Here is a 22797-nt window from a genome sequence, read left to right on the forward strand (position 1 = left end):
TCTCTGTGAATTCAAGGCCAACATAGTCTACAAAAGAGAGTTCCAGGATAGCCAGAGCTGTTGTTACAGAGAAACCCTGTCTCAAAAATCAAAAAGCACACAAAAGTCGTCATGAAACCCATTATTATACCAATTTTTAAAAAAAGTCACACTGAGGTACTGGAAAGATGTTTCAGCAGTTAAGAGCACTGCTGCTCTTACAGAAGACTTAAATTCAGTTTCCAGCACCTCCATGGTATTTCAGAACTGCCTGTAAGAATTCCTGGGGATCCAATATTCTCTCCTGTGCTTTACAGACATGGTACACAGACACACAAGCAGGCAAAACACTCATAAATCTTGAAAATATTTGTGTGCATACAAATCTATTTGTGTTAGCTTTTCATCACTATAATAGCTGACATAAAAGGTTTATTTTGGCTCAGTTTTAGAGGTTATAGCCCATGATCAGACAAACTCAGTGCTTCCAGGTCTCTGGTTGGTTTACCAGATGGCAATAGCTGATGTACACATGATAAGACCAAACTGTTCACCTCAAGACCAGGAAGCAAGAGAAAAAACAGACCTGGAGTCCCACAATCCTCTCTGAAGTACATCCTCAAAATGATCTAAAGATTTCCCATAAGGCCCTACTTCTTAGTTTCTACTACCTTCCAATAATACCTCCCTGGAAGCAAACTTTTAGCCACATTAATCTTTGATGGCTACTTTATATTTTAACTTTTTATTTTGATAGATGAAGTCATACTATCAATATTCATGTATGTACATCAATTACCAGAAAGGGTAATCATATTGATGACATGAAATAAAAGAAAATCTGTATCTTTTTAATTTATCATACACTCTAACTCTAAGATGAAATCCAAATGCAACCACCATCTGCCAGGTAGACTTGTTTGTCCAAACCAACTGGAGACAGTAAGTAGAGAAAAAAAGACTGGATTCTCCCTCAGTGGCAGGGTTTCTTTATATAACCCTGGCTGTCCTGGAATTCACTCTGTAGCCCAGGTTGGCCTCACACGCAGAGATCCACCGGCCTCTGCCTCCCAAGTGCTGGGATTAAAGGCGTGCACCACCACCGCTCAGCATTAGGGAACATTTTTGGCTCTTGCAGAAGGCTGGGGTCTGGTTCCCAGCACCTTCATGGTGACTCAGTATCATTTAACTTCAATTCCAGGGGATCCACCAACCTACTCTGGCTTTTGTAGGCACCAGCACACACATAGTGAACGAACACACATGAACACACACACACACAGGAAACACCCATACAAATAAAAATAAATTAAAAAAGAAAGTGGAAGTAGAAAATTGACTCCCCAAGTTGTCCTCTTACTACAAGTCACCATGGCATATGCATACAGAAAAAAATTTTTTTTTCCCAGAAGAGTCTGTAACTATTTCCCATTCATATCAAATAATTCTGATTCACTCATGGCATGAGTGAATGTGTCTATATTTTAAAGAATATGTGCTTATATTTAAAGACTATCAAAAACTTCTATGTACTACAATGAATATCACATGGCGAGTCTAACTGTATACTGAGATTAGTTTTGGGTCAGCACTCTACCTCTTGTTCTCGTGACCGTTTCCGGAAATTCAAAGACGCTCCTGCCTGTGACGAAGGAGCAGTGATGGCAGCATCTCGAAATCCCTGAGGCTGCAAGATGAAGAATACACGAACACACTTAATGAACATTTAAAGTAAAAATTAATTTTCCAAATAGTTTTTAAATAACACTGAATAAGGATGTTCTCTAAGACTCCAATAGTTCAGTGATGAGACCCAACACCCTTTTGCCCAAGTTAACAACAAAAGTTCTCTAAAAAGAATCCTAGTAAGCTTTATGGTACCTGCCGAGAGAAGTGGAAAGTAGTCTGATCTGCTATTTATCTGCTTTACAAATCATCTTCACAATAAAATATTCTGTCTGGCATGTGGTATGCATCTGTAATAGTAAGCCCTCAGGCAGCTGAGGCAGGAGGATCAAAAGTTCAAAGTCAGCCTGGACTATATATATAACAAGACCTCTTCTCAAAAAGACAAAACAACGGCAGGTTGGGGATAGTAAGGGCAGTGTAAACACTAAGTGAAGAATTCATTTTCAGAACTGCTTTCCATTGTTCTCTCTATCCTTACAAGATGGCTGCTTAGTGTGGTGGCTCACACCTTTAATTCTAGCACTCGGGAGGCAGAGGTAGGCAAATTTCTGAGTGTGAGGCCAGCCTGGTCTATAGAATAAGTTCTAGGACAGCGAAGGCTATGTAGAGAGACCCTGTCTCAAAAAAAAAGCAAGGGTTGGAGAGAATTGGCTCAGTAGTTAAGGGCACTTGTTCTTGAGAAAGACCCAGGTGGAGGCTCACCCTCCTTGGACACCAAGCACACAAATGGTATACAAATGATATATAAATTTTAAAAATAGGGGGCTGGAGAGATGGCTCAGTGGTTAAGAGCATTGCCTGCTCTTCCAAAGGTCCTGAGTTCAATTCCCGGCAACCACATGGTGGCTCACAACCATCTGTAATGAGGTCTGGTGCCCTCTTCTGGCCTGCAGACATACACACAGACAGAATATTGTATACATAATAAATAAATAAATATTAAAAAAAATTTTAAAAATATATTGAATAATGAAGCTCAAAGGTCATGATTAGCTTTGTAGTGAGTTTGAGGGTGACTTGGGCCTGGTGTCTAGTGATGTAAGTGTTCAGGAGAGTGACATAAGTTTGACAGGTACTACAGACCAAATACTAACACCAGCATTATCCTTTCTTGTTGCTGATATTTCTGAAACAGGACCACATACTTTTTAGGCTGCTCTTGAACTACTGATCCCCGTCTACCTCAATCTCCTAAGTGTAGGCCATCATGTCCAGCTGTACCTTTTCCTTTCTGAAAACTTTTAACATAAAAGTCTGTAGGAGATTTTACAGATGCCATGAAACATAAATATTTCCTCTGTTTTCAAAGATAATTTTTTTTCTTTTTCTTTTCTGGCTTTTTTTTTTTTTTTGGTTTTTTTGAGACAGGATTTCTCTGTGTAGCCCTAGCTGTCCTGGAACTCACAGAGATCTGCCTGCCTCTGCCTCCCAAGTGCTGGGATTAAAGGCGTGCGCCACCACCGCCCAACTGTAACTACAGTATTCTGTTAGTACTGTTTTGGTGATGTTCTCCCACCAAAACTGTCTTCAAACATGCTTGCTGCTTATAAGATTAACAGAAACCATTTGTACATGACCCCTTCAGATATTTACTGCCCACCAACACCAAAACCCCACTCTGATTAAATAATACTAACTGTGATCTGAAATGGTATTGTGGACTCCTTCTGGCTTGGCGACTTGTACAATGTTGCAAATCTGTTTGAAGAAAAAAATACATATAAACATTACTTTAATAATTAGGTTGCATAGCTGATTTCATAATTTAAATGTGCAGAATCTTATCAAGTGTTCTCAAGAACATAATTGTAGAGAAATATTAAGAAACAGAAAACCTTCCCTCACAGGTTACCATGCGGATGCCTTTAGTTTCAAGTAGGCAGAAGTAGGATTTTTTTGAGCCCACAAGTTCAAGGCCAGTCTGTGTCTTAAAACAAACAAAATCCTTCTTTAAAAAGAGCCTATGTTAAAAAAAACACAAAAAGCAAAATATAAAATCAGATGTTACTAGTCCATGAGATAATATCTAAGCTCAATTCATATTATAAATATTATTCAAGGTTTTAGGTTTTTCTGTTCATATTTAAAGTGTTCATTTTTATTATCAGTTTATAAATTATTTTCATATTTTTAAAATAAATTTCTAAAAAACATGAGAGTATACAACTTGATGGCAGAGTGTTTGCTTAGCATTTCCCAGGCCCTAATTCCCTAATATCAGCGGGGTACTTTTCTGGAAACTAAGCAAAAGTTTCAAGAATTAAGGCCATTCTATGCTATCTAGTAAGTTACAGGCCAGCCTGGGCTACTTGAGAGTCTATCTCAAAAACAAACAACAAATAAAAAGCATATAAGACTTCACGCAATCTTACGGATGGGCCCATAGCTCATCTATAGTAGGAGAGCTTATATTGAGCATGCTCAAAAGTCCTCGTTCAATTTCTAGTACCCAAAACCCAAACCAAACAAAACCACCATATTCCCCTAGAAGCAAATATTTCACAAAACTTAAAGACAATTTAGTTTCAAACAATAAACAAAAATATCTTGATTCTTTAGCGACTGAATTCTGATTATCATAATCTGATTGTCATATCTACAGACTTGAAATCAACAATTCAGAGGAAAAGCACTTCTACTAGGGAATAAAAGAATTGCATGCAATATTATAATTATCTTCTTGAAAAGTTCTTACAGGACAAAGGGAAAGAATTCATGCTGACCAAGTTAGGTTTTAGTGGCTGCACTGGTGCAGTCTTTTCCAACTGACTCACGCAGTCTCTATCTCCAGAGGCTACTGCACAAAGTCCGTGCCTTCCTTTCCTTACAGCCACAGTAAGGGCTGGGGAGGTGGCTGCGGAGTGCAGAGCACTCGCTGCTCCTGCAGAGAACTCAGGTTCAGTTCCCAGTACCCACAGGGCAGCTCACAACCATTTCTAATTCCAGTTCCAGGGGATCCAGTGCCCTCTTCTGACCTCTGTGGGCACCGGACATGCAAAAATCGGCAGGAAGACTACTCACATCAAATAAATCCCTTTTTATTTGTTTTGTTTTGTTTTTTTTTGAGACAGGGTTTCTCTGTGGTTTTGGCGCCTGTCCTGGAACTAGCTCTTGTAGACCAGGCTGGTCTCGAACTCACAGAGATCCGCCTGCCTCTGCCTCCCGAGTGCTGGGATTAAAGGCGTGCGCCACCACCGCCCGGCTAATAAATAAATCCCTTTTTAAAAATTAAATAAAGCTGGGAGTGGTGGTGCACCCCTTTAATGTCAGCACTCAGAAGGCAGAAGCAGGCAGATCTCTGAGTTCAAGGCCAGCCTGGGCTATACAGCGAACTCCGTGACAGCCAGGACTCCATTGACAGATAAATATATATATCCTCTCCACCCTCCAAAAAATTTTGTTCATGAAACAGAGTTTTATGATAAGGCTTTTTCTATTCTTTTTTAAGGACTCTTGCAGTCCTAGGCTGACCTGGAACTACACAGGCCATGTTAGCCTCGAACTCAGACTGTTCTCCTCAGTCCCGAGTGCTGGTATGTGCCAACATACCTAACCACAATATGAATTTGAAAGAGAATTAGAAGGTATGTAATGCAGCTTTCTAGGAATAAAATAAAAATATAGTATCGCTAAGCTCAATGCTGCCCTACATACTGCCTCAGTTTCCTTCTTTATTAGAGCACTTCCACACCAAGTTCTCTAGGTTATGCCAATTAATCACAAAGCAGAAAGGCTGGCATAAATCTGTTATTTTTTTGAAGTTCAGAATAAAAGACTTCATAGCTTTCAATGGCCTACTTTAAAGAAAAGGAAAGCAGGTCCATTCTCTTGCGCAGCAGCTTTAGAAACAAACACAAAGGCTCCATGCTGCCATGATTTTATTTTAAAGAATAATACTTGTGAAAGGCAGGTAAATACATGGGTAATAAAGGGGGAAAAAATGGCAGACACAATTTCATGCAAGAACTATATTAAGCAACTAAGAAACACCATCCTATTTTCCACATGTATTAGTCCTAACGCTAACCTCAAAAGTTTTCATTTTGTCCTGATTTTATTCTTCAATCCTTTCTGGGAACGCAAAGTACCACCTCCTTCTTCATAGTTAATAAGGGATTTCAAAGAGTATCAGAAGGCAGCAATTCCTTAGCCACCTACATGTTCCAGGTGCATTCACCCCATCATTTAAATACACAAAGAATTCCCTATGTAGCTGAATGTGCAGTACTAACAGTGTGTTTCTGTTTTCTATAACTGATGTCAAACAAGGCAACAAAAGCAGTGGTTTATGGGTCACTGCAAATCTCAAGCTGAGGACTAATGCTAAGAACCATTAAGTACTCAGTGTAATTAGACTAATATTCTGAATTATGAACTTATTTCTATACTGACCTTTGCGTTTGTTCCCAATGAAAAATAAGCCTTATCGTAGCAGCGTGCCCCCAGCTGTCCCCTAAAAAAAAAAAAAAAAAAGAATTAACTATATAATACCTTTAGAATTTTCAAGTTGCTTAGAAGGTCTCTGGCCAAATACAATCTTAGATTACCAAATTTAGAATAAAAATATTCTTGAGCCGGGCGGTGGTGGCGCACGCCTTTAATCCCAGCACTTGGGAAGCAGAGGGAGGTGGATTTCTGTGAGTTCAAGGCCAGCCTGGTCTACAAGAGCTAGTTCCAGGACAGGCACCAAAAACTACAGAGAAACCCTGTCTCGAAAATTAAATAAATTAATTAACTAATTAATTAAATAAAATAAAATTCTTGGACCAGGTGGGGTAGTGGATGCCTTTAATTGCAGCTCCCAAGAGGCAGGTGGATCTTTTTGAGTTCAAGGTCTACAGAGCGAGTTCCAGGAAAGCCAGAGCAGTTACACAGAAAAACCCTGTCTTGAGAAACTAAAAAAAGAAAAGAAATATAAAATAATAAAGTATTTAGTTAAAAAAATAATATTCTTGGTTTTGACCAGGCAGAGGTGGTGTATACCTTTAATCCTAACACTTAGGAGGCAGAGGCAGGGGAATCTCTGGGTTTGAGGCCAGCCTGGTTTAAAGAGTGAGTTTCAGAACACACAGGGCTACACAGAGAAACCCTCTCTGAAAAAACAAAGTATAAACAAAGCAAACCAAAGAATGTTCTTGGTTTCAAAACCTGTGGCACATGAGGAAGATAAGATCCTAAGAGTGATAGAGTTTTACTTCTCCAGGAGAGCAATGCAAATCATTGTCCTCTATTTGCTCCATGAAAAGATTATAGTTTCAGTATATTATCCACCTTCCATTCTATAAGGCCTACTATGTATTTTTGACACCCAGTAACAGGGTCTCATTATGGTTCTGATCGACCTGGAATTTGATAGTTAGACCAGGATGGCCTTGAATTTAGAGAACCCAGTCTGCTGCTGCCTCTGGAGTGCTGGGATTAAAGACAAGTCACCAAGGAGGTTTCATTATGCAGTCCAGGCTTTCCCTGGATTTCTGGGCTAAAGTTCCTCCTACTTCAGCCTCATGAAGAGCTGGGACTACAGTTCTGTATCACCATGTTTGGCACACAGAGTATTATTGGGTTTCAATAATACTTCAAGATAGATCTTGAAACATTGTGTTCTAATAAAATCACATTAGAAATATAGTCATGCTGGGCGGTAGTGGCGCACGCCTTTAATCCCAGCACTCGGGAGGCAGAGGCAGGCGGATCTCTGTGAGTTCGAGATCAGCCTGGTCTACAGAGCTAGTTCCAGGACAGGCTCCAAAGCCACAGAGAAACCCTGTCTCGAAAAATCAAAGAAAATAAAAAAAAAAATAGAAATATAGTCATGGACTGGAGAAATGGCTCAGTAGTTAAGAGCACAGACTGTGCTTCCAGAGGTCCTGAGTTCAACTCCCAGCAACCACATGGTGTCTCACAACCACCTATAACGAGATCTGGTGCCCTCTTTTGGAGAACACTGTATACATAATAAATAAATCTTAGAAAAAAAAGAAATATAGTCATACCTGTTTGCACTGGTGTGATTTTTATTTAAATAGACCCCTTTCCTCCTCCTTTCCTGCCTAAGACCGCGGGCTTAGGTTTTTTTAAATTTCTTTTTTTATTTTAAGCAGTCAGTGCTCTTAATGGCTAAGCCACCTCTCTAGCTCCTAAGACTGAGGGGTTTGTTTGCTTGTTTTTTGAGACAGGATTTCTCTATGTAGCCCTGGCTGTCCTGGAACTCTGCAGACCAGGCTGGCCTCAAACTCAGAGATCTGTCTGCCTCTGCCTCCTGAGTGCTGGAATTAAAGGTGTGTGCTACCACTGCCCAGCAAGACTGAGGTTTTAATGTCTAGAATCCTATTTTGAATATTTATTTCTCAGGTTTCTAACACAGCTGCCAGAAAGCAGATACTCAATAAATGTGTTAAATTATGAAAGGATTAGTCGGTATCTCAGGACACTGCACTTAGTGAGCAGATGAGTCAGTGGATTAGCAGTCTCTGCTTTCAAAGCTTATAGTATTCAAATGACAAGGTAGGAAAATATTAAAATGAAAATGTTTTATCTAATTCATTTACCCACCTAATGTAGGAACAAGTAATGCTTGACTTTTATCAATCTTTGTTGTTATCTGATTTGTTAAAATAACCTATAAGAGCAAAACATAAGAAAGTTAGGACAATGGTGGTGCATGCCTTTAGTCCCAGCATTTGGGAGACAGAGGCAGGTGGATCTCTATGAGTTTGTGGCCAGCCTGGTCTACACAGCTAGTTCCAGGGCAGCCAGGGCTACATAGAGAAACCCTGTCTCGAAAAACAAACAAAAAGTACGTAAACAGTCCTATGAGATAATATTCTGAATATAACAAGTTAAAGAAAATATATTAGAGGCTAAAGAGATGACTCAAATTCAGGACCCAGATTCAATTTCCAGAACTCACATGGTGGCTCACAATTTTTAACAGTGGTTCTCAACATTCCTAGTGCTTTGACCCTTTAATACAGTTCTCATGTTGTGGTGACCCCCCCCCCAACCATAAAACTATTTTTGTTGCTATTTCTTTCTTTATTTTTCACCCCCAGACAGGATTTCTCTGTGTTACAGTCCTCTGTATAACTCACTCTGTAGACCAGGCTGGCCTCAAACTCACTGAGATCTGCCTGCCTCTGCCTCCCAAATGCTGGGATTAAAGGTGTGCGCCACCACTGCCCAGCTTCATTGCTATTTCAGGCCTATAATTTTGCTACTGTTATGAATCATAATGTAAATATCTGTGTTTTTGATGGTCTTGAGGGGGTTATGACCCACAAGTTGAGAAGTGATTTATAACTTCAAATCCAGAAACCTGAAACCCTCTTATGGCCTCCTCTGGCACCAGGCACACATGTGGTACACAGACATACATGCAGGCAAAACACTCATACACACAAACTAAATAAAGCTCTTTAAAATACATTTTTTTTTCTAAATAAAGGCGAAGAGATGGAGATTTGCTCATTTGTTTGAAATTTTAAAAATAAAAATTTTCTGTACTTACCTGCAAGCATGTGTTATCAGAAAACATGATAAGAAAAATCTGAAGGAACAAAGAATTCTTATTCTTTTATTTATTTTTCATTTTTTAAGACAGGGTTTTTCTTTTTAACTAGCTGTCCTGGAACTCACTCTGTAGACCACCAGGCTGGCCTCGAACTCAAGAGATTCACCAGCCCGACTCTCAGGTGCTGATATTAAAGGCAACTCCAGGCCTTTTTTTTTTTTTTTTTAAGACAGGGTTTCTCATTGAATCTAGGATTCTTCTTTGAGTTTGGCTGGCTGGCTGGCAAAACCAAAGAATCCCCTGTGGAAATCCTTTCTGTGCCCTCACCTTCACAATCCTGGGATTACAGGAGTGTAGTGCCATGTTCGGCTTTTATGTGGGTGCTGGGGTATTGAACTCAGGTCTTCACGCTACCAAAGCAAATACTTTATTCACTGAGCCATCTCTCCAGTACCTACACTTTTTAAAATTCAAATCTTGGGGCCTAGTGGCATATGCCTTTAGTCCCAGCACTTGGGGACAGAGGCAGGCATATATCTCTATGAGTTTGAGGCCAGCCTGGTCTATATAGAGAGTTCAAGGGCAACCAGGGATAGATAGACCTATCTCAAAAAATAACATCAAAATTTTAGCCAAATATGGATGGTACATTCCTTTGGTCCTAGCACTTAAGGAGAAGCAAGCCATAATGCCATACCTTTAAATGCTTTTTTTCTTTTTGGTTTTTCCAAGATTGGGTTTCGCTGTAGTTTTGGTGCCTGTCCTGGAACTTGCTCTGTAGACCAGGCTGGCCACAGACTCACAGAGATCTGCCTGCCTCTGCCTCCCAAATGCCGGGATTAAAGTCGTGAGCCACCACCACCTGGCATATCTTATACATTTTTATAAACTGCCTTGGTCAGGGAGGTACTGGAGGAGAGGAGGAAGGGGAAACTTTGGTAGGGATATAAAAACAAAAATACATAAAGTATTCCAAATTTGCCTTAGTCATGGTACTTCTGTCACAGCAATATAAAGGTAAGACAGCAAGGCATAGCGGTACATTCATTTAATCCCAGCACTTTAGAGGTAGAGGCAGGAGCAAAAAGATCTGTTTGATATCAGCCTGGGGACACGAGTTTCCGAACAGACAGAGCTACATAGTAAGACCTTGTCTCCAAAAAAATTTAAAAAGGGTAAGAATTTAGTGTCATCCTTAGATGTATAGTGAATTCAAAGTCCTGAATTTCAGAGCCCTGAAAAAACAAAAACCCAAGCCACTATCCACCATCTTTAATCCCAGTATTGGTAGTTCCAATGCCCTCTTCTGGCCTCCTTGCACACAGCACTGACACGGTACACAGACATACATGCAGGTACAGCACCCATGCACATACAAAAGACTTAAAAGAAAAAACACCAGGCAGTGGTGGTGAATACTTTTAATCCCAGTGCTTGGGAAGCAGAGGCAGGTGGATCTGAGTTCAAAGACAGCCTGGTCTACAGAGAGAGTTCTAGGACAGCCAGGGTTACAATAGAAAATCCCTGACTCAAAAAACAAACAAACCAAAACCAGACAAACACAAAAAAACCTAACTAAGGCAGACAGCGACTGAGAAGAATTATAGTGCTGACCTCTGGGCTCCACAGGCAAATGCACACTGTACATGGGCCTCCATGTGTACACACAAACCAAAACTTATATACATAAAAGAGAAAGGGCTAAATTAAAATCGGGCAGGGGACATACTTCAATGGCAGAGTGTTTGTGTAGTATGTCTGAAGTCTTGGGCTAGAGGAGCAGCACCAGCAGCAGCAAAATAACAGAACAAGAAAAACCCACCAAAACCTAGGAAACTGTAACACTCTGCAGCCTATTTGTCTTGAGTGCCCTCTACTGGGGGATCTTCAGGATACCAGCACTAAGGATGCTAAATTACAATTAGCAGTAAGAAAGGGCACTATGCTTTAGCAAAAAGGATATGGCAAGATATGGTAAGATGGTAAAGTGGTACTCAGTGGGTAAAGGCACTTTCCATGCAGTCTGACAACTTAGGTTTGATCTCTGGGAAAACATAGTGGAGAGAACTGGCTTTAATCCTAGCACTGGGAGACAGAGGTAAGCGGATGTCTGTAAGTCTGAGGCCAGTCTGGTTTACAGAGTGAGTTCCAGGACAGGCTTCAAAGCTATCCTATCTCAAAAAACATTTAAAACAAAACAAAAAAAACAAAAACAAAAACAGAGGGGCTGGAGATGGTTCAGAGGTTAAGAGCACTGACTGCTCTTCCAGAGGTCCTGAGTTCAATTCCCAGAAAACACCTGGTGGCTCACAATCATCTGTAATGAGATCTGGTGCCCTCTTCTGGCCTGCAGGTATAACACTGTATATATAATAAATCCAAAATATTTTTTTTAAAAAGATTAAGATTTGGAAACACAAAGAAAAAAATGTATGGTTTAAATTTTACAGAGGAAGTTTTTTATTTACATTTGGTGTATCACAGGTATGTGTTAACAATTTCCCTTAAAAGGTTAAAAAAAAAAAAAAAAGCCGGGCAGTGGTAAACACCTTTAATCCCAGCACTCCTGAGGCAGAGGCAGGTGGATCCCTGTGAGTTCAAGGCCAGCCTGGTCTACAAAGGGAGTTCCAGGACAGGCTCCAAAGCTACAGAGAAACCCTGTCTCGAAAAACCAAAAAAAAAAAAGGTTAAAAAAAACCAGGGTAACTCAGCATTTTTATTTTTGTCAATGGGAAGATGTGTTTGCAGAGTGAAAATTAATGGCAAACAGGTAACCCTGCACTCTTTAGTTCACATATATTTGCCTACCGTGCATGAGGCTCTGGGTCTAATCTACTCATGCAAAATATGAGTAAATTTAAACATCAATTTTTTTGTTTTGTTTTGTTTTTCAAGACAGGGTTTCTCTGTGCAGCCTTGGCTGTCCTGGAACTCACTCTGTAGACCAGGTTAACCTCGAACTCAGGGACCCACCTGTCTCTGCCTCCCGAGTATTGGGATTAAAGGTGTGCATCACCACCACTGCCCAGCCAGACATTAATATTTCATACAGTCTTAGCTATAAAATTCTTCTAATAATACTTACAGCTAATCTGTGATTGTTTGCGAGGCTGATCATTTGTTGGGCTAGGCCATTCAGTAACCACGTACGAAGGGACAGATCATCAAAGTCATGACGGAAAGGAAAAGCAATGCCATCGATTATCACTAACTGCACCTAAACACAGGAGAATGAAATTGGTTTTGGAGTTACAATTACAATGAACATATCCCATTACAAAAATGAACCTTAAAAAAGAAATCAGGTCGGGTCGGGTGGCACAGGCCTTTAATCCCAGCATTCAAGAATCAAAGACAGGTAGATCTCTTTTTGAGGCCAACCTAGTCTACAAAGCAAGATCCGGGTCAGCCAGGACTGTTAGAGAAAGCTTGTTTGAGGAAAAAACAACTCCCCATCAAAAACGAAAAAAAAAAAAAAAAGAAAGCCATCTAGCTTGCTAGCTGAACATTTTTGATGCAGTTGGAGAGATGGCTCAGCAATTGAGTGTACATTGCTCTTAAAGAAGATGCAAGCCGGGCGGTGGTGGCGCACGCCTTTAATCCCAGCACTCGGGAGGCAGAGGCAGGCAGATCTCTGTGAGTTCAAGACCAGCCTGGTCTACAAGAGATAGTTCCAGGACAGGCTCCAAAACCAGAGAAACCCTGTCTCGAAAAACTGAAAAAAAAAAAAAAAGATGCAAGTTCAGTTCCTAGTACCCATGTCAGGCAGTTCACAACTTCCTATAACTCCAGGTATCTGTCTAGGGGATCCAATGCTCTCCTCTGGCCTCCAGTCCCTTGCACAATTAAAAATAAAGGCATGGTGGTATATATCTATAATTTCAGCATGCAGAAGGTGAAGGAAGGAGGATCGTGAGTTTCAGGCCAGGCTGGGCTATACAGTGAGACTCTAACTCAAATTAAATAAAAATAAAGAGTTTTCTTTTATAATGCTAGGAATTAAACCTATGGCCCACAGATGGTAAGCACTCTACTACTGAGCTATATACCTCATCCTAGGGTTTTATTTCTAATTCTTCAAAGGTTTCCTCTTAAAATTCATTTTATAATTCTATGTGTATTAGTTTTGCCTCCATGTATGCCTGTGCACCATGTTTGTGCCTAGTACCTGTGAAGGCCAGCAGAGGGCAAGGGATCCCTTAGAACCAAATTTACAGATGGTTGTGAGCCACTATGTGGGTGTTGGCATTCCAACTCTGAAGAGCAGTCAGTGTTCTTAACCATCTCTCCGGCCCTCAAAGGCTTTCTTTCTTCTGCAAAGTATCACCCAATGATTCTACATGAATCATCACCTGAATACTAGCATTGCATGCACATGCAAGGTTCGAGCTTCATTTCTGTTGCTGGAGATGGCTCAGCAGTTAAGAGCACTGGCTGCTCTTCCAGAGGACCCAAGTTCAATTCATAGCACCCACATGGCAATTCACAATCTTCTTTAACTCCAGTCCCAGGAAACCAGTGCTCTGTTTCAGGCCTGTGTGGACATTGCACATACATGGTACACAGACATAAATGCAAGCAAAATGCCCATATATACATTAATAAAAAATTAACCAAAAAATCATATGGTGTGGTGGTTTGAATGAATATCCCCGAGAGTCTAGTATCTGAATACTTGGTTCCCAGTTGGTAGCGCTTTTTGGTAAGGCTTAGGAAGTATAGCCTTGCTAGAGGAAGTACATCACTGGGGACAAGTTTTGAGGTTTCAAAGCCATGTACCATTTCCAGTGTGTTCTCTCTACTTCTGGATTGCAGTTAAATATGTAAGCTCTCAGCTGTGCCATCTCTGATGCTATGATTCCCTGCTATGATGGACTCTTAACCCTTTCCAACCAAAATGTCTGTGTGTCGTCACAGCAACAGCAAACTCACTGTAAGACACCCCACACAGCCACAGAAATCTTGAAACTCACTGTAAGACTCCCCACACAGCCACAGAAATCTTTAAAAGAACAAAGTTAAGAGGATTCTTGTTTCCTAATTTCAGAATGTACTACAAAGCTATAGTAACCAAAACAGTCTAATAGTAGCTGAGAACCTGTGGTAGAACACTTGCCTCACGCGGATCAGACTTTAACTTTGAGCCCTAACAAAAACAAAGAAACAGAGAGAGTGACTAAGGAGAGGTAAACCAATTGAAATTAAAAAAACAGTAGAACAAATGCCAGGCATGGTGGCACACACCTTTAATCATAGCACTCAGAAGGCGGAGGCAGATGGAACTCTGAGTTTGAAGCTAGCCTGGTCTACAGTACAAGTTCTAGGACAGCCAGGGCTACACAAAGAAACTTTGTTTCAGAAAAAAATTAATTAAATAAATAATAATAATAAAAATGAAACAGGCTGAATATGGTAACAAAAGCCTGTATCCTGGCACTTGAATGAAGACAGAATGATTGAGAATTCAAAGTCAGCTGAGCAGTGTGGCCCCCACCTTTAATCTCAGCACTCTAGAGGTGGAAGCAGGTAAATCTCAAGGCTAGACTGGTCTACAATGTGAGTTCCAGGACAGCCAAGGCTACACAGAAAAACCCTGTCTAAAAAAAAAAAAACAAAATAAAACCTGTAAGCTAGGCGGTGGTAGCACACGTTTAATCACAGCACTGGGGAGGCAGAATAGGTCGATCTCTGTGAGTTCAAAGCCAGCCTGGTCTGCAGAGCAAGTTCAAGGACAGGCTCCAAAGCTACACAGAGAAACCTTGTCTCAAAAACCCAAAAACAAAAAAACAAGACCAAAAAACCATAACCTATACATAAGAATATATATTTTGCTATGTATATAGTATATATGTGCAAAAAATAGAGTAAAATAAGTAAGTTGCAGGGCAGGGACATCAAGTTTATGCTACACTTTATTTTTGAATTATCAACACTTCCAAAGACTTTATTTCAGGAGTATGACCGATACCTTTGAGTGATCTGAAAGGAAATCTGGAAGGAGATAGGCTTGTGCCAGCAGCTCAGTGTAATCATGACAACGGAAATAATAAATATGGGAAAGAATATTTTCAAGAGTGAAATCCTCCAAGGCTTTCTGATGTTCTGAAACAAACAAAGCAATCTGAAAACAGTTTAGTTTTTCTTTTCCTAAATGTCTGACAATCACAGATACGTTATTTGTACCCTTGTAAAACAACATCACATCTAAAAGATGACAGAACCACTGCAGAATCGCCGTAAAATGTGCTTTGTTGACTGCTGATCTTATTGTTTTTTAATGTTTTCTACTGTTTTTTTCTTTCTTTTTTTTTTTTTTTTTGATTTTCGAGACAGGGTTTCTCGGCAGCTTTTTGGTTCCTGTCCTGGAACTAGCTCTTCTAAACCGGCTGGCCTCGAACTCACAGAGATCCGCCTGCCTCTGCCTCCAGAGTGCTGGGATTAAAGGCGTGCGCCACCACCGCCCGGCTCTACTGTTTCTTTAAGAGTTCTTGCTGCTCTGGCAGAGGACCCAGGTTTGGTTCCCAGCACCCTCATAGCAGCTTACCCTAACTCTAACCATCCACAGCGCCAGTTCCAAGAGAGCTGATGTCACTTTTTGGTTTCCATGAACATCAGGTACAGGCATGGTGTGCTGACATGCAGACAAAATACCTAATCACATTAAAATATTTTTTTAAAAATACATTTTAAAATGCAACAATTAGTTTCTTATTTCAAAACCAAAGTTACTTTATTGTCTTTGATTGTATGTGTAATATACTAGGGATTATTTATTCACAAATAAACAAAATTCTTACTGTTTATCTCCAGCTATTGATTTCCACTGAACAGAAGTATCACGATTCAAGTTTCTCTTTCTTGTTTTTGAAGAATACAAATTAAGAATTCAAAGGAAAATCCAGGGGCTAGGGGGTGTGGCTCACACCTTTAATTCTAGCACTTGGTGGGCAGAGGTAAGCAGATCTCTGAGTTCAAAGCCAGCCTGATTTACAAACTGAGTTCCAGGACAGTCAGGGCTACACAGAGAAACCCTGTATTGAAAACAAAACAAAACAAAAGCAAAAACCAAAAGATTTTAAAAGAAAAATGTCCCAATGGAGTATATTTTCCCTTTAACACTCTGATCTTTGAGTAGTAACACTATGAAATCTTAACACTGGATTTTAAAACATCAGTATGGTTTGGTATGGTTTTAAAAAGTCAGTATGCTTTAGAATTTAAGGCCACCTTAGTCTACACTGAAAGTACTGAGACAGCCATGTTTAAAAAAATAAAAATAAATTTTAAAAAAAGCGGGTAGGGTGCTTAGAAAGATGGCTCAGTAGTTAAGAATACTGGCTGTTCTTCCAGAGCAATCAGGTTTGAGTCCTAGAACCTACATGGCAGCTCACAACAGACTGTAATTCAAGTCCGAGGAGATCTGATGCCCTCTTCTGGCCTCCAAAGGCAATGTATACATACAGTGCATTCATACATTCAGGCAAAACACCCAAACACATAAAAGAAAATAAAGCGAGTTTGGCTTTGAAATGAGAAACTAATTACCACATTCTAAAATGTATTTTTTTAAAAAAATTTTAACATGATTAGGTGTTCTGCTTGTATGTAAGTGCACCTTGTGTGTGCCTTGAGCCCACTGAGGCCAGAACTGGAGCTGTGAAGAGTTGTGTGCCTCCATGAGGTGCTGGGAACCAAACCGAGATCCTCTGCAAGAGCAGCAGGAGCTTTTAATGAATGAACTCTCTTCTGTCCCTATGATGTTTGTGATGGCTGACAAGATGACCGGAGTTCAATCTCTGGGATCCACACAGTAGGAGGAACAACTCAAATTCTCTCTGATCTCCACACATGAGCATACACACTAAGTAAAATGAGATGTTTTTTAAAAGATTTATTTATTTATATATATGGTGTTTTGTCTACATGTATGTCTGCACACCAAAAGAAGGCACGTCCCATTATAGTTGGCTGTGAGCTGCCATGTGTTGCTGGGACATGAACTCAGGACCTCTGGAAGAGCAGGTAGTACTTTTAACGACTGAGCCATCTCTCCAGCTCAACAAAAGTCAGAAACTGTTTAACTTGGGAGTTTCAGACCAGCTAACCTACGTAGTTCCAGGCCAATTTGGGTTACAGAGTAAGATCCTGTCTCAAGAAGCCAAATAAAAAACGACTTATGCTATAACATTACAAAACAACCCCTCCCGTGTGTATGCACAAGTGCGTGTGTGCAGAGATTCACTCACAGAGAACGGGCTGGAATGATGTTAAGTGATAGAGTGCTTGACTAACATTTCCAAGGCCTTGGGTTTGATCCCCAACATTGCAAAAATAAACAACAAACCAAAGTAAACAAAACATCACAGAAAAATTATCTGCACCCAGCAGCTCACAGCTGCAGTCCCAGCAGGTGGGAAAAGGAGGCAGGAGGCTCAGTGCCAGATCATCCTCAGGCATACAGCAGTACAAGGATATCCTGGGAACTAGACTTCAGGTTAGTAAACTCTGGCCTCTTCCAATATACACTAAGTTAGTAAAAAAACAAAACAAACAAACAACCTTTAATTTTTCTCATGCACCAATCATTAAAGCCTTCACATCCCAGTGCCTCAGCACCTCTTCTGTCCATACAGGACTTCCAAGGACAGATTGGGTAAGACTTTTTTTTGGTTTTTCAAGACAGGGTTTCTCTGTGGTTTTGGAGCCTGTCCTGGAACTAGCTCTTGTAGACCAGGCTGGTCTCAAACTCACAGAGATCCGCCTGCCTCTGCCTCCCGAGTGCTGGGATTAAAGGCGTGCGCCACGACTAGACATTTTAGACAGAATTATTTTGTCTACCTTTCCAGAATCTCTACTGAAAAGATATAACAAAAAAAAAAATCTGTTTTTGTTTGTAATGAACTGTGTGTGCCTGTTTATGCAAACGCCACAGTGCATCTGTGGATTTCAGGGGACAATTTTCAGTTCTCTTCTTCTGTTATAGCAGTTCTAGAGGTCAAATTCCATTATCAAGCTTGGTGACAAGCACCTTTACCTGCTAAACCATCGCACTGGCCAAGGTGCTTACCTTCTCAATTACTTTAAAAGTAAGTCTGTTGTGCTGGATAGGTGACTCAGTGGTGAAGGACATGAGCTGTGCTAGGTGTGGTGCTGAGTGCCTTTAATCCCAGCACCTGGGAGGTTTGGCAGGCAGACCTCTGGGAGTTTGAAGCCAACCTGGTCTATAAAGTGAGTTACAGGACAGCCAAGACTGTTACACAGAGAATCCCTGACTTGAAAAACCATTAAAAAAATTAATTAAATTTAAAAAAGCAATGGCTGCTAAGTTGGGTACGACACAGGTCTGCTATCCCAGCATTCTGGAGACTGAGGCAGAATGATCACAGACAGCTAGGCTTCAGGGAGAGTACTGTTAACTAGGCAGAAGCTTCAAGTTTGGGACAACCTCTTACTGAAGTCTGAAATGGCACAAATACAAACTGTCTTTCTCTTACAGAAGGAGCACTTTGTGCTAACTCACCTTCGTCCATGTGTGCTCCTGCTATAAGGCGAAGGTGTTGAATGCAGGCAGTTGCAAGGGTTGCCACTCTATCAACCATAAAACTTCCCTCTGTGTCAATAAATACTGCCTCACCAGCCACTCCTCCAAAACATTCTGGAATCTGCACATCCACTGCCAATTGCATACTGTCAAGAAATGACCAAATCATTATCATAACTATCAAAATGTCTTTTGTAAACTGTGTCTAATCATCAGCTAAACCATCAAGTTTTCTAAATACAAAAGTAATACCCCAAGGCAACAGAGATGGCTAACTCTCCATAGCTCCAAATACCTATGAATCCATAGATGCCTAGATTATAGTGCAGATATTACACAAAATTACCATTAAGTAACTCTTTGTGGTCTTTAGGTTTCTAGGAATTGGTTTATATTTTCTCCCTTTTTCTGAGTTAGGTTCTGGAAATGTAGCCCAGGCTGAACCTTCAACTCTCAATCCTTCTATCTCAATCTCCAGCCTTACTGCTATATTTACAGGATTGTGTCACTACACCCAAGTAGACATACTTTTTTTTAAAGATTTATTTATTTGAGCCAGGTGGTGGTGGTGTATGCCTTTAGTTCTAGCACTTGGGAGGCAGAGACAGGCAGATCTCTGTAAGTTTGAGGCCAGCCTAGTCCAGGACAGTCAAGGCTACACAGATACAAAGATAAACCCTGTCTTGAAAAACAAATCAAAAAAAAAAAAAGATTTTATACATATAGTATTCTGTCTGCATGTTTGTGAGCCACCATGTGGTTGCTGGGAATTGAACTCAAGACCTCTGGAAGAACAGTCAATGCTCTTAACCACTGAACCATCTCTCCAGCTCAACATACTTTTTTTTTTGTTGTTGTTGACACCAGGTCTTACTATATATCCCTGGCTGGTCTAACAATTGTTATATAGTTCAGACTGTCCTCCAACTCATAGCAATCCTGCTTCAGTATCCTGAGTGATGAAATTATAGGAGTATGTTACCAAGCCTGGTTCAGGATTCTTTATCATATATAAATCAACTTTAAAACATCTGACAAATATATCTCAGAAGCTAACTATTAGGAGAGAATCTGCTTACTGTAGTGATTATATTGCATTATAAAAGAAACATTTCTGACATCGAAGCTGCTCTATCCCTTCACTAAGATGGTACCTGAGATAATATGAACAGTAAGCTGATGGTTTGTTGAAGGAAGTAGTAACACACACTTTTTGGTATTCTGACTACAAACTCACAGCACAATACTCTATTAGTTACATAAAACACTAAGTCCATACTTAAGAAGAGAACGTTCTTATTTTACCATAATTGTGTTTTCCCAACACCTGGTACACCACAAACTTCTGTCGTTTTCGTTAGGGGTATTCCTCCCCCGAGAATGTTATCTAGGGCTGAACAGAAGGTGATTATGAAGCCCTGGGTGTGTTCCTGTTCAAGAAGTTCCAGGGCTGTGCACTTCTTGACTCTCACGGAAGTACCAGCACATCTTGGTTTATCTGCGAGACATTCTCTTCTTACAATCTGTAGAGTTTCTAAAGCTTCCTCTTTGGATATCCCAACTTCTGAAAAAAAAATCGGGGGGTGGGGGGGAACTGACATTAGAGATTTAAAAGTCACAGAGCTGAATGTGGTGGCTCACACCTCTAATCTCAGCACTAGCAAGTCCCAGGATAGCCAGGACTACACAGAGAAGCCTTGTCTCAAAAACAACCAAACAAAAGTCTACCTCGGTGATGAATTAGCACATTAACTTCAAGGTTTATTTAATGGCTGATCAAGCCCAGGGTCTTAGGCACGAGCAGCTAGTTAGTGCTCCACCTCTTAGTTACTGTCCTGTTAGCAACATTACTGCTACTAAAACTTAAAAATTAGACTAGGGGTGTGGCTCTAATTTTAAGTAGAGGGTTTAACTAGCATTTGCAAAGCTAATTGCAAAGCATTACCAAACACTTAAACAAAACAAAACATTACATTCTGTCCTCTTTAGTGAACAGCAAAGAGCTCGGCACACTATTGGTGGCACAGTGGATGACGCCAGCTTTACTTTTGTGTACATTAAGGATGCACACTTAATGTACACACTAAATGTAATCTGAAGAGCTCTGAAAAAACTGTTTGGGGTATTCCGTGAATCATAAAGGGCGTCCGTCGTCTTTCTAGGGCTTTCTCCTATTCCTTTCTCACTGAAGCCTCTCCGTTCCTACTGAATCCTTCAACTCTTGAATTCAATTTCCATTCCCCCCTCCCAGAATCTTGGAACTGTGAGAATTACATGGCTTGTCTGTTTTCCAATTCTAGAGCCATTATTACGCAACTCAGTTAGATGAAAAATTGTTTTTTTTTAAAAAAAAATAATAAAAATTGGTTTTTTCATCTACAGATTAAACACTCTGGTCCAAGAGACTTCCCTTGAGCGTAAGTGACGCAGTCCTCAAAGCATCCAGGAGGCGCGGACACAGAAAGCAATCAGTCAATGTTTTTCCACATAGTTCCAACCACAAGCGAAGAGTCGCTTTACGTCGTCAACACGGTGGTGGCGGAAGGAAGACGGAGGCGGCGCCAGGCGGCCGCGGTGCATCAGCTGGCCGCCGGGAGTCGTTACCTTTGCTGAGCTCAGAGGGCTTCACCTCCAGGATGTCCTCGGCAGTCTGGAACCCTGCAGCCACCAGCTTCACGCGCACCGCGGGAGACAGCGGGAAACTCACTAATTCCCGCTGCATTTTGAAAGCGCAGAGCCTAAGCACCGGTGACGTAGAGCGAGAAGCGCGCGAAGCCCTCGTTGCCCAAACCCCGCCCGGCCCATGCCGTGTGACGTCAGGCGCACGGCGGAAGGGGCGGGGCTCGCGCGGCCTAGCCTTAGGAAGCCCTGCTGTAGGGGACTTCCCCCAAGTACTCGTGTGTTTTCCTCTAGGACTCCTCTGAAGCACTTTGTGGGGTCCCCTTACCAAGGGTATAGCTTGACAGGAAAAAAGCGAGGCTAGAGACGTGAGGATGGTGATCAGGCCCAGTGGTCCCCGGATCACCATGCCGTGTTTCCCCTCCTCGCCCTGGCCTGTTTCATGGGTCTGAGTCTCTTAATGAGAAATCATCTCCCAGCGGGGCAGTGGTGCACGCCTTTAATCCCAGCACTCGGGAGGCAGAGGCAGGTGGATCTCTGTGAGTTCGAGGCCAGCTTTGTTACAAGAGCTAGTTCCAAGGCAGGCAACAAAGCGACGCAGAGAAACCCTGTCTGGAAAAAAAAAAATAGTAGCAGCAGCAGTTGAATACTGGTCAGTTGCCAATTTCTTGCTGTGAAAAATTCAGAGCACTTTTTTGCTTTGTTTTGCTTTTTGTTTTTCAAGACGGGGTTTCTCCGTAGCTTTGGTGCCCGTCCCGGAACTAGCTCTTGTAGACCAGGCTGGCCTCGAACTCACAGAGATCCGCCTGCCTCTGCCTCACGAGTGCTGGGATTAAAGGAAAGATGATCTTTGACCATCGTAGCGCTACTTGATTCATGGCATGGATAATGGAGAAGATAGTGGTGGGGATTGGGAGAAAAAAGAGATGAGAATGGTGGAGGAGACGACGTGTAAGAACACTGGAGGATTCTAACACCCCATTGGCGTGAAGTTGCCTGAGGTTAGGGATGTCTTCTCTAGAGCACTAAAGCAAACACCTGAGGGAAATACTCTTTGTTGTTTTGAGACAGGTCTCATTTAGAAGAGGGTGGCCTCACACAATATATAGTCAGTAATGGCCTCTTTGAGTACTGAGTTCTGAGATTATAAGTAGCCACTACTATACACAGCACTGGAGAGCAAACCCATGGCATGCTAGGCAAGCAACCATTCCGCCTACTGAACTGTGTTCTCAGACAAGACAGAACATAGTTTCTTTGGTACACATGTGTGTATGCACATGACTGGAGAGGCCATAGGCCAAAGTGCCAATGTTTGGGAGTTGTAGGGATGTTTTCTGTTTATTAGGTGTTGGTTTTTATTGTTATTTTGAGACAGGGTCCCACTTTGTAGCCCTGGCTAACCAGGATTTGTAGACAAGGTTGGCCTTGAACGCACAGAGAAAATCTGTCTGCCTCT

At 41.2% G+C, this 22797-nt stretch overlaps 1 protein-coding gene across 1 annotated transcript in view; it reads right to left on the minus strand.

The window, feature by feature from the left end:
* LOC121436248 (DNA repair protein RAD51 homolog 3-like) overlaps positions 1–21509 on the minus strand; it is a 56642-nt gene extending 35133 nt beyond the window's left edge. Inside the window, exons 1-9 of the mRNA XM_041636022.1 lie at positions 21324–21509; positions 20025–20283; positions 18699–18865; positions 15147–15280; positions 12264–12395; positions 8221–8287; positions 6061–6121; positions 3306–3366; positions 1577–1666 (exon numbers count right to left, since the gene is read on the minus strand). Coding sequence (XP_041491956.1) covers positions 1577–1666; positions 3306–3366; positions 6061–6121; positions 8221–8287; positions 12264–12395; positions 15147–15280; positions 18699–18865; positions 20025–20283; positions 21324–21441 — 1089 coding nt within the window. The 5' untranslated portion in view covers positions 21442–21509. The remainder of the gene's footprint in view (positions 1–1576; positions 1667–3305; positions 3367–6060; positions 6122–8220; positions 8288–12263; positions 12396–15146; positions 15281–18698; positions 18866–20024; positions 20284–21323) is intronic.
* Positions 21510–22797: the final 1288 nt, after the last annotated feature.

Source organism: Microtus oregoni, unplaced genomic scaffold (assembly GCF_018167655.1).
Source record: "Microtus oregoni isolate MIOR12 unplaced genomic scaffold, Mior012 000048F_ref0000485, whole genome shotgun sequence".
Classification (NCBI taxonomy): Eukaryota; Metazoa; Chordata; class Mammalia; order Rodentia; family Cricetidae; genus Microtus; species Microtus oregoni.